The 15,274-nt window shown below is 42.0% G+C and overlaps 2 protein-coding genes across 3 annotated transcripts in view; both read right to left on the bottom strand.

The window, feature by feature from the left end:
- Window positions 1-1,626: 1,626 nt before the first annotated feature.
- On the bottom strand, window positions 1,627-2,726 carry LOC146643074 (uncharacterized). The gene is made up of 3 exons (XM_085396928.1): window positions 2,411-2,726; window positions 1,714-2,095; window positions 1,627-1,636 (listed from the first exon to the last, which is right to left on the bottom strand). The coding sequence occupies exons 1-3, from the start codon at window positions 2,490-2,492 to the stop codon at window positions 1,627-1,629; spliced, it is 474 nt and encodes a 157-aa protein (XP_085253054.1). The 5' UTR covers window positions 2,493-2,726.
- A 3,502-nt stretch (window positions 2,727-6,228) lies between these two features.
- Window positions 6,229-15,274, bottom strand: part of enpp2l (ectonucleotide pyrophosphatase/phosphodiesterase 2-like) — a 33,295-nt gene continuing 24,249 nt past the window's right edge. For both annotated transcript variants that reach the window (XM_085397025.1, XM_085397026.1), the window contains one exon: window positions 6,229-8,015. In XM_085397025.1, coding sequence (XP_085253151.1) covers window positions 7,845-8,015 — 171 coding nt within the window. In that variant the 3' untranslated portion in view covers window positions 6,229-7,844. The remainder of the gene's footprint in view (window positions 8,016-15,274) is intronic.

Raw genomic sequence — 15,274 nt, 5'->3', positions numbered from 1 at the left:
TAGTTGTTTTTTCTTTATTTATTTTTAGCTGGTTAGCTAGAAATCGACCTGATTTGTTACTGTGTTCAAAATTCTGCAAGCGAAGTCTTTGTATAAGGAATTGTGTTTTTTTATTAATAGTTTCATTTAATTCTAGTTTTGTTTTGCATATTTTGTTCAATGTTTCCTGATCTTGGTGGGACGCGTAGGCTTCTTCTAGTGATTTGATGTTTTTTTCTAATTCCTGAATATTTTTGTTTTCTTCTTTCTTTTTGTGTGATGAGAAAGAAATTATTTTACCTCTCATCACAGCTTTCCCTGCTTCCCATAGAACAGAAGCAGATATTCCGGGAGTGTCATTAAAGTCTAAATATGAAGTCCATTCCTTTTTAAAGTATTTAATAAAGTCTTCATCTTTAAGTAGTGATATATTAAATCTCCAGTTTTTACTTGGCATAGTATTATTCTTGTGCATTAGTGATAAAGATACAGGAGCATGATCGCTGACAGCTATAGGGTGAATCTCAGTGTCTGAAATGTCACTCAGCAGTGAGCTGCTGACCAAAAAATAATCCAGACGAGAGTAAGAGTGATGAACATGCGAGAAAAAAGTATATTCCTTACTGGTCGGGTGAAGAGAGCGCCATGCATCGCAAAGACCAAAGTCGTTCATATACTGTTTGATTATATTTGTGGACTGCCAATTGCGCTGAGTTCCTGTTGTGTTGAGCCTATCCATTTCTTCATTTAGTCCAAGGTTGAGGTCACCGCCAAGAATGAGTGTGCAATCAAGGTGTTCAGAGAGTGCACTAAAAAAAACGTGGAAGAATGAGGGTTCATCAACATTTGGACCATATATACTAACAATACATAGTTTTTTGTTCAATATTGATAGTTTAATAATTAGAAATCTACCCTCTGGATCTATAACTGTATCGAGTACTGTAAAATTAACATTTTTATGTATTAAAATTGCTACTCCCCGTTGTCTAGAATTATAACCGGCTGCAAACACGTTAGGAAACTCAGGTGTTTTAAGTTCATTTAAACCTGTGACAGGTTTGTGAGTTTCTTGTAATAAAACAACATCTGCCTGTAGTTTTTTAAGCTGGTTAAATATTTTTAACCTCTTTCCTCTGGTGCCAGCTCCATTTACATTCCATGTGACAAACCTCAGCATGCCCTTAATTGTGCGTGTATGTTTAATGATGTATGCTGGGTGTTTCGTTTAGACAGGTGGAGAGAATATGGAAACATCCCTTGTTTGTAAATAGAAAGAGAAAAAGAAGTGTGGTGAGAGACTCCATAAGTCTGACTATGTGTGTGAATATTCACTAATATGAACAAGCGTGGCTTGCTTATGTGTCCTGCAAGTCTGTGCGTGCTGTGAGGCTGTTGTGAATGTGCTGCCGTTGAGCTGATGTGTTTGCGTGATCGTGGTGTGAAAATATGGAGAAATAGAGGGTGTTGTTTGTAGGTGAGTGGGGAAGTGGGTGACCACAGCAGTGAAAGACAAGAGAAAGAAAGAAACCACATGAACTGTGAGCGACAACAAAAAAAAAAAAAGAAACGAAACGGAAACATTCCAATTAAAGCAATGACGGAGGGTGACGGTGTTATATCTGCTATGACATCCTACTGATATTACTAGCTTAAACTCATGTTAAAGGAGAGAGTGTGAATGAATAAGAAAAGAGTGTAGCGGGTTCTTATCTGGAGTGCAGTTAATATAACCACGGTGTGGTGCCGGGGTCGCGGTAGAGCTGTCCGTCCACGTAGAGCCAGTCCACAGCGATGACAGCGCGGGAGCCTTTCTGGATAAAGCTACGTCGAACTGGGAACAGGACCTTGCGTCGTTCCAGGATCTCTTTGGGGAACTGGTCGTTCACGCTGAAGTCCGTTCCTTTCAGCTCTCTGCCGCGACTCTTCACCTGTTCCTTTTGTTTGAATTGACTGAATTTGGCCACAATAGGCCGTGGTCTCCCGGTCCGCGACCGCGCGCCCCCCAAGCGATGTACTCTATCGAAGTCGATGTTCTTTACGGTGTCCTCCGGCAGCTTCAGGTGGATTTTAATGAAGTTTTTCACCGTTGCCTCTGCGTCCTCTCCGGCAGTTTCTGGAATACCAGAAAACACAAGATTATCTCTCATGCTACGGGCTTGTAAATCGATAACGGACTCTTTTATTTTTTTATTTTCAATGTTTAGCTGGGTCACGTTATCGGTGAGAGATTTAACCGACTCCCGTAGCGTGGCATTTTCAGCGGCAAGCGTTTCCACCTGCCGCTGGCTGAATTCCAGGGATTCTCTCAGAGATTTAAATTCCCGGTGTAAAATCTCCACCAGGGACAGCCTCGCATCGAAACTGGACAATCGCTTGTCGATTGACTCCAGGATTTCTGCGATGCCTTTGCCGGCAGGCGATGTTGTACTGGGGGAGTCTGCCTGGCGACTTCTCTTCGATGACGGCGTCTCGATTTTGGCCGGGGAAGATGCACTCTGGGCCTTATGCATTACTAAATCTTGAAAACAGCGGTCGATGTAATCTTGGAGAGCGTCTAAACTCTCCCCGTTGTCCTCCAGGGTGTTAGAGATGATAAAACAGATGTTGTTAGTTATATGACAATTGATTAGTATATTTGGTAATACTGAAGCTTGGAAAACCTTTGTTAAACTCTATGCTACCATTTGCTTTTTCTCCGCCAAAATCTCCGGCGTCTGACGTCACCTACAACATCACTTCCGTCACTTACCTCACTTCCGTGTGTCTGACTTACAGATTAAATATGTATGACTCACATTTGACTCTAACTGTAACAGGTCATCAGCCTGTGGAGGCTGTTGATTGAGCAGAAGCCAGGCTGTTGTAACTATTTCAGTGTGTTCTGTGCTTTCGATGGAGGAGTACGGGGCAGCCGTCATGTCCTGTTCCGTGGTGCATCATGAGAAATCTCAGTTTCTCACTAAACGTTCTCCTGTGACTGGCAAGCAGGTCATGGAGTGGGTAGGAGGTGTTATCCTGCATTGTTCTTATCTTGGATAACATCCTCCCGACACCACCCTAAGGGAGTCCAGCTTCAACTTACTCACTTTTGTGAGATTTGCTATCGTTTTCGCTTTAAGTAGCATATTAGCTCATATTTCATATTTAACTGGGACTGACTCGTGTTACCACTTGAATATTGTCATGGTCTGGGTCATGCAACCCAGTGTTTGGGTTCATGTTGTGTCTGGTTTCAGGCGTGCTGGTCATGTTCATGTTGCTCATTCATGTATTCGTTTTATAGTTATTTCATTTTCCAGCACAGACTCATCATAGTCAGCTATTCATAGCTTTCTGCTTTGTTTGCCACCTTTAATCCAGCCAAAATAAAGGCTCGCTTTTTGTTTCAAGTTCAGCGCTGTCTCCACGTCTGTGTCCGCTCCTGGGTCCTCACACTGCCCATGCCCACCCTACAAATGTATGGTAGTAGAAAACAGCTGACCTGTGTCCTAACATAGAACAATGCGTAATTTCCAAGAATGCTAGTTGGGAAAAATGAAGAGACACTACACGTGCATTAAGGAGATGAAACATTATCGTGTGTATCCCCCAAAGTTTATTCTGTTCATCTGGATGTAGCGTCTCACTGTCGTTGCCCACGTGAGCAGTGAAGTCTCCCAGTAGGACGACAGAGTCCCCAGGAGGAGCGTCCTCCAGTGCCCCACTCAGGGACTGCAAGAAGGCTGGGTACCCTGAACTGCCGCTCGGCGCATAAGCACAGATGACAGTCAGGACCCGTTCCCTGACCCGAAGGCGACCCGGAGTGCCCACTCCAGGTCAGGGACGCGACCCTGCCCCAAGTGGAGGAGTTTAAGTATCTCGGGGTCTTGTTCACGAGTGATGTGAGAAGGGAGCCAGCTGGCTGGGGTTACTGCAGATGCATAAACACACCTAGTGTGATCTAAATGATGTTACATAAGCTGCATGATTATGCAGCTTATGTAACCTGTGAAAAACTCCTTCTAGCAGAAAACAAGACTGTCATTCTGCTAAGAAAAGCATACCACTGAGCCACTTAAGCAAAGAGAGAAAGAAGCTGTGTGCCAATTATGTGCCAACCATGAGCCAAACACTCACACCGGCTATTATATTAAAAACAAATATCCAGTCATGCAATAAAATGTAAGAAATGTAAAGTAAACACAATCATATTAATATGACTGAAGCTACTGCAGACTCACCGTGACAAGAGACACAAAGTTCTTGACTCATTCCTGACTCTAATCAAAGTGCCTGTGGTGTATCCGCAGATGGGAAGCTGGATGTAAACCCTTGTCTCTGTTGTAAGAGGTACACACTTTATACACCAACCCTGAGAACCTCAAACTGATTCTACTGTTAATGGAGCTACAAGTTATTCCCTTCACCAGCCCAACGGAGGAGTTCAAGGTCATCAGAACCAGGGAGGTGCTACTTTTTGGAGCCTCAGCAGACATTGGAGTTTCCTCTGCAGGTGTTGCTGTGAAGACTGAACAGATGTGGCAGGCTTTGGAGGCTTTGGAGTGAGCACATATTTTGAGTTGCTCCCCTAAAGCCCTGGTAGAGGGGAGAAATATATGGCACCACCGAGGTCTTGAACACAGTAGCTGATGCGATCTCTACAGGGAATCAACAGGCCAAACGCCAGATTTACCAGATACTGATTTAAACCTCTGAACTAGCTGAAGACCTGTACAGGCTTTACAGGCTTGTTGACCTTTGAACTCGCAATCCCCCTCGGAGAACCATTTTGAGGACACCCATGAGCTAAAGGTGGCAAAATATCAGCAGCTTGTAGAATTCTGACGGGTGGAGGATCTGCTATGAACCCTTGAGATGGGCTACAGGAGGTTCCTGGGTCGGTCTCCGTACCACACACTTACAGTTGTTGGCATCAGAGGGTTGCAGGAGTGGAAAGCTTCCAGATGGCTGTGGATCAAGAAAAGGGAACCGTGGTGTAGTGCACTGCTTGGACACAAGCTGGGGCCCGATCACCTCCAGCTGAGTCACCCAGGTGAAAGAACGCCTGGGCTCTTCATAGGTAATGTGACCCAGCTCTAATCATTTAGGGGACAAAGGTGCATGTAAAACATAATCCATGAGGGCACACTGATTGGCTAACATGAAGCATGAGCAATAAATTACAAGGAAATCTGTTTGCAAAATAAAGTTGAAGTTGAGCCATCACAGAAACCTTGATGCTTTCTTAAGAACAAAACTTCTCAGGTTTCCAGGAGTCATCATGAAAACCTGAACTGGTGTTGGCCAGAGGGGCCGATGGTGCGATATGGCAGCCTGGCTTCTGTCAGTCTGCCCCAGGGCAGCTGTGGCTACAACCGTAGCTGCCTCCACCAGTGTGTGAATGTGAGAGTGAATGAATAGTGGCATTGTCATGCGCTTTGGGTGCCTTGAAAAGCGCTATATAAATCCAATCCATTGTTATTATTATTATCATCATCTGCCAGTCCAGTGGTTGCAGAGAACAACACAATAAAAAACAACTCAGTGAACGTTTCCACTACTCTACAGATTTTATTTGAAAGGCTACAAGAATAAACATGGCTTCATACACATCTTGACAGGTCTATTAACTGACTTTTTATTGATCCTTTTACTTATTACCATGACTATGGCTACGCAGTCACGAGTAGTTAGGTATGGTAACACTGGGCTAATGTTACAAAATGTCAAATGTGAAAAAAATGCAGGTTCTGGCTTATCGGTGTAGGAATAAAGGCGTGGAAGCAAAGTTGAATTTGGATAAAGAGATAACGTCAGACAGATGACATCAGTGTCGCCTCTCCACCGTTTAAACAGAACTAAAGGACACTTCCATGGTTTCGAGGTTAGGTCTCATTTTAAGCTATCATGTTGTAACTCAGTTGGCTCAAAATCAAAGTGAAGGTCAAACGATATTCATTTTAATTTGTGTTTTCAGCATCTCGGCTATATTACACTGTATTGCAGAGACACGTGGTTTTACAGCAGCCTCTTTGCACACCTAATGTCTGCATTCAGTTTGCAAAATAGTAATCATTTGGACTGAGATGAATGCATTCATTTCTCTTTAAATTTTCTAAAAGAGGTGGTGACATTAAGTTCATTAAACTTTTAATTAAACTGGACATGTAAATAGTCAACAGTGCAATAGACTCAATACTTGAAATGTGCAATTCACTTGTATTTTTATTTTTTATTCCTATTTATTCTATTTATCCCCTTTGTATATTTTATTTATATTTGTCTCTGTATTTATATATGTGTGTGTGTGTGTGTGTGTGTGTGTGTGTGTGTGTGTGTGTGTGTGTGTGTGTATATATATAACAGTTCTGTAACTGTAACTTTGGTCGTTGCTGTGCTTTTTTTGGAAGTCGAATTTCCCAGAGGAACCCACCCGAGGGATTAATAAAGTTCTATCTTATCTTATCTCTTATGTTCCAAACCACACTCCTTTGTTGTGATTGTGAGTACATTGTTAGAACGGGAAAAGCAAGAAAAGACTGGAATTGGCATGCTGTCCTTGTGCTGGCATGAGCTCCCTGCAGGTACTCCAGTTTCCTCCCAAAGGTGTGAATGTGAATGCATGTCTCAGATGTAAGAGCTGTGGAGGATTGGAAACCTATATAGGGTGTACACCACCTTTCACCCAATGATTGCTTGGTTTCAGCTTCAGCTGCCCAGGACACTGAACAGAATCGGAGAAGCGATGGCTAGCAGGATGGACGAGTGGCAAAGTTATTATAAATATGATAAATTGTAGAAAAATTCACACCTTTTGACAGAGTTAGCTAAAGAGATAACAAGCAGGTGCTTATGAAATCACAACGACAGTTTTTCACTGTAGGTGCAGGACTATGGTCGGTTAGGCCTGTTGGATTACCTGTCACACAACTGTTGGTTAAATCATCATGGAATCAAGAAACTAAACACCAGCAAATTTGCACATTTTAGCCTTTAAACTCTTAGCATCTGCTGGATCACCATCAAGTGGTTTAGGGACAAAGGGAGAAAGTTGGGTTTTGTAAAAAAGAAGTGCTACATTTTCAGAAATTAAAAGATAAGAAAAAATATGTGTTCACTTTTTTTCCATTTGGGAAAACTCTGCCCATAATCATAGTCTTATAGTTAGTGGCACAGGCAGTATGAAACAGGAAGTAAAGTTAAGCCAGTGCAGACGTGCCTTCAGCTGAAGGCCAAGAGTTCTGGACCTATAGAAGTGTCTTAATCTTGATCAACCTTTTGATGAGTTTACAGACTCAGTGACTAATTTGGGAGTATGTTGATTTTAAAAGTTTGTGTTTCCACCTGTTTTACTGGCTGCTGTGAACAGGTCAAACTACAAGATTGAAGAAATTAAAGCCTGGTTGATATGTTCTCATTTTCCACGTCATTTTTTAACCACTTTGATCTTTTTTTTTAAATCTATTTTCTTACAGTTTGCAATGAAAACTTCTCACTGTGTCAGTTCACAATGATTATCTTCCATGATCGAAGACCACCAAGAATGGATTTTTCTAAATGACTAAACACATGTAACTTTACATATTAAATCTCATAGCATGCAGTGCATATGGCAGTAGAAATGTGAAGGAGAAATCTCTTTTAGGCACAGACATAAAACACTGGTGTGGTTCTTGATGTGTGCTTTAGAATGAGTACTGTAATATTCCTGTCATAACAAACCATTCTTGTAATTTTCAAATATGTGTTCCCTTTCCAAGCACTTCTTGGGCGGTTCTTCAGCAGTGGAACAGCATTATGTTGTCTTTCCAAAGAGCATGCAATAAAAATGCAGACATTTTACAAAGGGTTACATCCTATATGATCATCTCTGTCTCTGGCTCCTACTCATCCCTCTCAAAGGTCTCCAGGTAGGTTTTGAGAATTAGGGTGTTGGTGTATGTGAGGTTTGTGGATCTGTAGAGGTCCAGGCCCGTAAGGATCTCCACATCTCGTACTCGGGCTGTGTGGAGCTTCAGCATGTCTTCGACCCACTTCGATTCATCCTCGGCGCTCTGCAGAAACAAAGGCTGTGATTCAGCAGCCGATACCATCATGCATTCATTTTTTTCTAATATTTTCCACAGTAATTGAAAACATTTCACCACACAAGTTGTGCAATTGCAGTGTGACTTTTTCAAGTGATTTACTGTCTGACTAACAGTAAAGAAGAACGACGTCTTTGTTTCTCGTTTTACTTTCATAGTCTTCTGTGCTATGTGGACATTAGTCCCAGCTGTGTTTGCACCTGTTTCCTGCCTGTGTATTTTAGTCCTCAGTCTTGCCCTGTTTGGCGTCACGTTGTTAACCATCAAACCTCCTCAGTGCTGTGTGTGTTTCCTCCATACTCGTAGTATTTTCCTAGTTCTCAATCCCAGTTTAGTTCACTAGTTTTCATGTTTCTAGTAGTGCTGTCAGCGTTAATCTCGTTAAAATGACAGCAAACACAGCAAATCTCCATTAACCGTGGATCACCCCATGCGTGGGGCTGGACGGTGTCAATGCGTTCGTGTGGTTAGCTCATTAACGCGTTGACGCCATCCATTTTAACGAGATTAACGCTGACAGCACTGTTTCTACTTTCCGGTTTCATTTTCTTGTATCCGGTGTAGAATTTTTCCAGCAAATAAAGCCGCCGTTTTCAGTCTACTTTTCCGTGTTCTGAGTCCTGCGTTTGGGTCCTCATCGTGTTTGCCACACAGGGAAACATGAGACGTAGTTATTTCTAGGATCTGAAATATAATATAAACGTAACCTCTGCACACTGCCTTGCTTCTCATTATTTTTATTCAGGACTAACATTTCAGTTTGTGCAACCTTTGACCCTGTACTTTATTTAGTTTACATTTCATCCCTTTTCCTGTTTTTCCGGTTAAGGCATCTGTGAACTGGATGGATCCGCCTTTTTGTTGGGGCTTGCTGAAGTTTCACATAGCTAAAAAAAATAAAATAAAAATAAATCCCACCACGCTGTATCTCTGCCTCTGTATATATTAATGTTGTGAAATTTTACCAGCCAGAATGTATATTAAATATTACACATGTCCATAAACCTTTCTCATATCAAACAGCAAGAATGTCCTTGGACTATTTCTGTGGCCGCTTTGGTGTAAGCAACATGGAAAACTATGAAACTCATTGTTGAATATCCAAGGTGCAGTAAAAACCCTCTTTAGCAGAGAAGTACACTTTAAAAACGTATAAACATTTAGACATTCTCTGCGTGAGGAGCTTCATGTTGTTCGTGTGTAATTTACGTTGAGTAGGCTAACCACGTTATTACATTAATGCATGTAAGGTGAACTAGCAAACATCATCATAGCTACATGCAGCTGTCTTCTTGTTTGATGGCAGATACTCCCTTCACCCTGGCCAAAAAGGCTAAAATGACCAAAGAAAAAGTGGGAAACAGTTAAACATGAGAGGTTTTTGGACAAAGTTTGTGTTTTTTCCATTGTTTAAGCACTGCTTCCAGCCAAGAGTGATACCATATATGCCCCATAGCTGCAGAAAAGGCTAACATTGTTATCTTTTTACAAAAACCAGCTGAACATGAGAGGTTTTTGGACAAAGTTTGTGTTCTCCATTCTTTAAGCACCGGTTCGAGCACCGTTTAAGCACCGGCACCGTTTCGAAAGTACCGATTTGGCACCGGTATCGTATAAAACCTAAACGATACCCATCCCTAGTCATAAGACACATGACACAGAGCTGCACACTGATCCCAATATTGCAGTTATTATGCGTGACAGATTTACAGCTGGTGAATGTGACTTTCCTCAGAGCTAGATTGTGACACCAGTAATGCTAAACCTCTGAATCACCAGCTGTCTAGAAATGACACGTTTTAAGCTTCTAATCTGAACATGACTCTGAATTTTTTTTAATATCAATATTTGCTCACGGCCTGAGTTGTTGGTTCCTGTAAAGTTTATAGTCAAAATGCCAGTAACCAGAAATTATACAAGGTCTCCGTGTTTTTGTGGTTGTTTTTATATCTTAATTAGCTCTTGTGAGGTAGGTAGGTATTGGATTTAGGAGAAATCCAGTATTGCAAAGTTTCATATCGTTTCCTTTCTGAACCCACATTTACTTAGTTTTGCAGATGAAATATTGGCTCTGTACTCTGAGCCTGTACCAGCCTGATTGGCTACAGCCTCCAAGATTAACCCACAGCTCATAGACACAGATGACATGCTGGTGAACACAGAACAGACCAGATGTGTTTACACAGTTGATCTAATACACAACTTGTCATTTGGCTTCAGCGGCCCGATTTTCTGGGTTATGGCATTAGACAGGTCTGACACTCCGTACTTTATACGCCAAACTGGTGTGAGAATGAATCTACTTCAAAAATTGTTCTGGTTCAATAACCGGTGGTTCTGCTGCTTAACATGGAGTTGAAAAGCAATCCAGAAGCTTTCAGTACCAAACATGTTGTCCCAGGACAACCGTACGTAAAACTTGCTGGAAGTAATTTTAAGATCGTTCTTATGTTCACAACATAATATACAAAACATCAACAATGGAATCAAACCAGCAACCTCTAACCACTACACTTTGTTGATGATAACATTGACAATAAAATGCAAGATGCATCAACTGATGGAAATAATGTGAAATTTAGATTGTATAATGCTGGGAGTATGACTAATGCCATATCAGTGATCTTTCGGAAAAACAGATCAATGGCATTAACATTGATGACTACTACTGACAACATTTCATTTGCAACAGACAAAAATAAATATACAACAGGGGTATTTGTTGAATCAAAAAACAGCTTTTGATACGCTGCAACATTTTATTTTGATTTCTAAGCTGAATTATGGGGTGAGAGGAATCACTTTGAACTGGTTAAGTATGTCTGTGAAGGTTCTCAGTCATCCAGGTCATCGTAGTCAAAGGAGCTTGCAAAGAAAAGCGTCTGGACTTCTTTAAGTTGCTTGAAGACATTTCACCTCCCATCCGAGAAGCTTCTTCAGTTCTAAGGTCAAATGGTGGAGAGTCCCAGATATAAACCTAGTGGGAGTTTCCCCCCACAGAGGGACAAAAGGACCCCTGATGATCCTCTAATCGCCTGAGCCAAGGTGTGAAACTGGGCATGGGTCCCAATCAGCCAGAGTTTCGGGTGAGCTCATTGTGAAACCTGGCCCCACCTTATCATGCGAATTCCTGAGATCAGATGGCCCAGGATGTGAGTGGATGTGAGAGTTACTGAACTCCGTTTTTTTTGGGCGTAGTATTGGAGGATAAATTAACATGGAAATCTCATATTGAACATGTTAGAAAAAAGATGGTTAAAAATATTTATATTTTGGGTAATGTCAGAGATATACTGGATTATAAGGCAATGCGTATTTTAGATTTCTCACTAATTTTCCAGTTGTTGTGCTGCGACTTATATAAAACTTTTATACTTAGAAGAAAGTGGTGCGAAGGGTTCATAATGTTAAATATAGAGAACATACAAATCTGTTTATAAAATCGAAATTGTTGAAATTTGAAGACTTGATTTGAGGACCAGTTGCTCCGTAATGGTCGATTTGGGCAGCGGCCCTTTTATTTGCCACACACAAATACACTGTTCATTCAGCCTGGGACACAGACACTCCCCTGGTGGCTCACTGCTGCCTTCAGTGTCTCTGCTCCTCACTGACAACATGAAACAACCCCACGTCAATCCTCTGACCATTATTACTTTAAAAACTGATGGTCAGTCCGTCCAGAAAATTGCTAAAACTTTGTATGTCTCCCCAAGTGCAGTCACAAAAACCATCAAGCGACAAAACTCGCTCCCATGAGGACCGCCCCAGCAAATGAAGATTTGAAGACCTCTGCTGCTGAGGATAAATTCATCCAAGTAATTAGCCTCAGAAATCACACCTCAGGTCAGAGCCCACAAAGAGTTCCAGTAGCAGACACTTCTCTACATCAGCTGTTTAGAGGAGCTGAAAAGCTCAAATAGCTGCAAAGAAACTACGACTAAGGAAAAGCAACAAGCAGAAGAGATTTGTCTGAAAAAGACAAAAAGTGAACAGATGGTCTCTACATACATGATTCCCACCGTGAAGCATAGAGGAGGAGGTGTGATGGTGTGGGGCTGCTTTGCTGGTGACACTGTTGGGGATTTATTCAAAACTGAAGGCACACTGAACCATGGCTACCACAGCATCCTGCAGCGACATGCCATCCACTTTGCATTCATTTGTTTTTCAACAGGATAATGACTCCAAACACACCTCCAGGACGTGTAATGATGGAGTGCCTGAAGTAAAGAAAACCCAATGAAAAGGTGTGTCCAAACTTTTGACTGGTAGCGTACCTGCCTGGACCTTCTTTGCCACTAGCTCCACTTCCATGCACTCCTGTTCAATCACTTGGAATTTTCAAACAACTCTTTCTAAGAAGAGAACAGAACTCCCCTGCCTGCCCTCCACTCCTTCCACCGACTGTCTGCTCACCAACTCCTACAGAGCATTCCCTCCGCTCAGCTGCTTCACTCACCTGTAGACCAAGTAAGCCAAACCCCCCATCTCCGATCACACACCTCTCTATAAAAGCAGTGCCAAGACTAACTCTTCTCTCTCCTGTTACAGAAGAACCGGCCTATGGGCTCAAAATGTGGTCATAAATATTTTGTACTTGTAAAAAAGATTTGTGTGTGCGTAAAAAAGATTTGTGTGTGGACTCCAATCAGAGAACAGATGGGTTTGGCTGTCGGAGGGGCGCTTTTTTGAACTGCAGGTCCTTGAAGGGTGATACAGTTTGAAGCTGGAGGATCGCTATAGAAATATCCGATAGCAGCTAGGTCCCCTAACTTTCAGTAGCTGTTGAAAGGATAAAGTTGTGGTATGTTTAGGGTTGCCAACCGTCCCTTAAAATACGGAATCGTCCCGTATTTCGAAACAAAAGTACTCGTCCCGTATTGAGCTAATAAGGGACGCACTTTGTCCCGTAATACAGTGAGAATCAAAAGTAGTCTATAACTTTTAATGGAATTAACGCTTTGTTTGAAAACATAATTCCCAGCCCCTCTCCTGCTTTGTGACCAATGAGCTGACAGCACACTTACGAGTATGACAATTCAGATTACCACTCATCTCATTGGTCGAGGAAAGGTCGCTTACGGAGAAAATACCGGAAGACAACAGATGACCACAACAAGAAGCATGGCCAACAGGGAAACAAACGCAGACACTGCGGTGCAAGTCTCGGACGACAGTACACCTAAAGCTGGGCAAACACTGTGCGATTTTTTCAGTCACGTTATTCAGCTCCTGCTCAAACTGCACGATTGACTCGCAGTTGGTAGGTCACGATGCAGGTCTCACACTATACGGCCCGATGCTCTGATGCGACCTGAGTGCTCACACTGTGCCTCCATAACATGAAGGTTATAACAGAAAATCTGTCGCGCTCTCTCTCTCCGTCTTACACTCACACAGACACACCACCATCAACTTTGCTAAATTGCTAATGAAAAACATTGATCGGGCAGCTGTGACTGAGCAGCAGTGTAAATCCAACTGTTTTCACGGTTGTTGTGGTCGTGATAATTTTGTGATGCCACATGGAAAAGGCTCGGATGAGCTTTCCAAAGTTCTACAAGTTGTGCCTCCATCGCTTGTGTCCAGATCACACGCTGCACAGCCATGCTGCTCCATCTTTTACACCAACGTTTACGTGTTTGCGCGCGAGCAGTGTGAGCGGCTGTGGTGAGACCCTCACGAGCGATTGATGATCGGGAGCTGGTCGTGAGGTGTTAATCACTTCTCGTTACCCCACGTATACTACATGACGCACGATGAAGGCCAAAATCGGTCCGATCACTCAAAAAATCGGCTCAAAATGGGCCTAAAACCGCACAGTGTGAGCCCAGCATTAGAGCAGCAATGTTTGTTCCCCTCAGAGAAAGGGAAGAATGGGAAAAGGAAAACACCTGGCTGGAAAAAGTTAATATGGGCATGTGCAGTGAATATCAGCGCTATGTGGCCAGAAGTGTGATAATATAATTTATTTTGTGTAATAAACAACTGCAAGAATAGATGATTACAACAAATAGATGACTAATACATAAAAGTAATACATAGATGAATAATGATGATGAGTTAAGATGCGTAATCATGGGAACAAGCGGGTTTACAAACAGGAGCAGCTGATTAGCATTAGAAAAGCTGAAATAATACCTCAACTGAAGCCAATTGTACTAAATGCACTAAATGTGCACTGTTACAAGAATATTTTTCTTTCTATTGTTTTCTATTATTTTAAGTTAAGCAGGACAGAGTTCTTTTAAAGAAAGATTTACTTATATTCTCAAAAGTTAAGCATGACAGGCTTCTGTTTAAGAAGGAGACCTGTTTTATTGTGTTAATGTTGTCATTTTGAGCTAAAAATAAACGGCTAAATGATCATTTGTTTCACATGTGTTCATATCACAAAGAATATGCATCTGCTTAAATCAAATTCAAGTCAAATGGTTAAAAAAATAATTTCACACACAAAAAAAGAGCTAGAAAATTCACCACACTGGGAAGGGTGAAGACAACTGGGTCGCCCGGCCCTGGCCACGAGGTGTCCCTTATTTATTTTTCAGGGAGTTGGCAACCCTAGGTATGTTAGTGGTTAGAAATACCATTATTACTTTAGGATTAGTTTAACACAAAGTCAGGGCTGACCCAGGACCATTGCTGTGAGTCACAGTGCGCAGCATAAAGGTCCTTTCACATCGGACGCAGGATGTGCTGCTAATGCTAACTGCTAACTAAAAGCAAAGGATCCAGAATTTGTTGCTGGCTGCTGGGCTCTGTGGGTTTTTGCAGCAGTTCTACCTGTACTAGATGCTCCTTGTCTTTTCTATCTCTGACTTTATGTCCTCTACAAGAGTTTGTTTTTTTTGCTGGTTCTTCAAATGTTCAATAAAAACATGTATGCTAATTCATAACGAAGAAAGCTTTGTAATGAAGACTGTCATTTCCAAAACACTGCCCGCCCCCACAGCGCTGTTGAAAAGGCTGTGGAAGTCCCTGTATTAAACACGTAGTCCTGTGACACAAAAATCACCAAACTCGGACGACCACAGACTGTTTTCCTTCGTGGGTTGGCATGTAAAAGGGCATTTATTCCCTTCAAAGACCTGCAGTTCAAAAAAAGCGCCCCTCGACAGCCAAACCCATCTGTTCTCTGATTGGATTGTTACATTTGTGATTGACATGACATTGACCAATCAGATGAAAGGAAGAAAAATAGGGTCAAAATCCGTACTTGT

This window comes from Rhamphochromis longiceps, linkage group LG22 (genome assembly GCF_057381845.1).
Source record: "Rhamphochromis longiceps isolate RC_006_pf linkage group LG22, R_longiceps_female_GT1.1, whole genome shotgun sequence".
Classification (NCBI taxonomy): Eukaryota; Metazoa; Chordata; class Actinopteri; order Cichliformes; family Cichlidae; genus Rhamphochromis; species Rhamphochromis longiceps.
Note: the sequence above shows the minus strand (reverse complement) of the source record. Positions and strands in the feature narration are given on the sequence as shown.

Coding starts and splice junctions, on each gene's coding strand:
- LOC146643074 (XM_085396928.1), bottom strand. CDS start 2,492: ATGCATAAGGCCCAGAGTGCATCTTCCCCGGCCAAAATCGAGACGCCG. Junction 2,096..2,410: donor TCGCCAGGCAGACTCCCCCA/GTACAACATCGC, acceptor CTGGTATTCCAG/AAACTGCCGGAGAGGACGCA.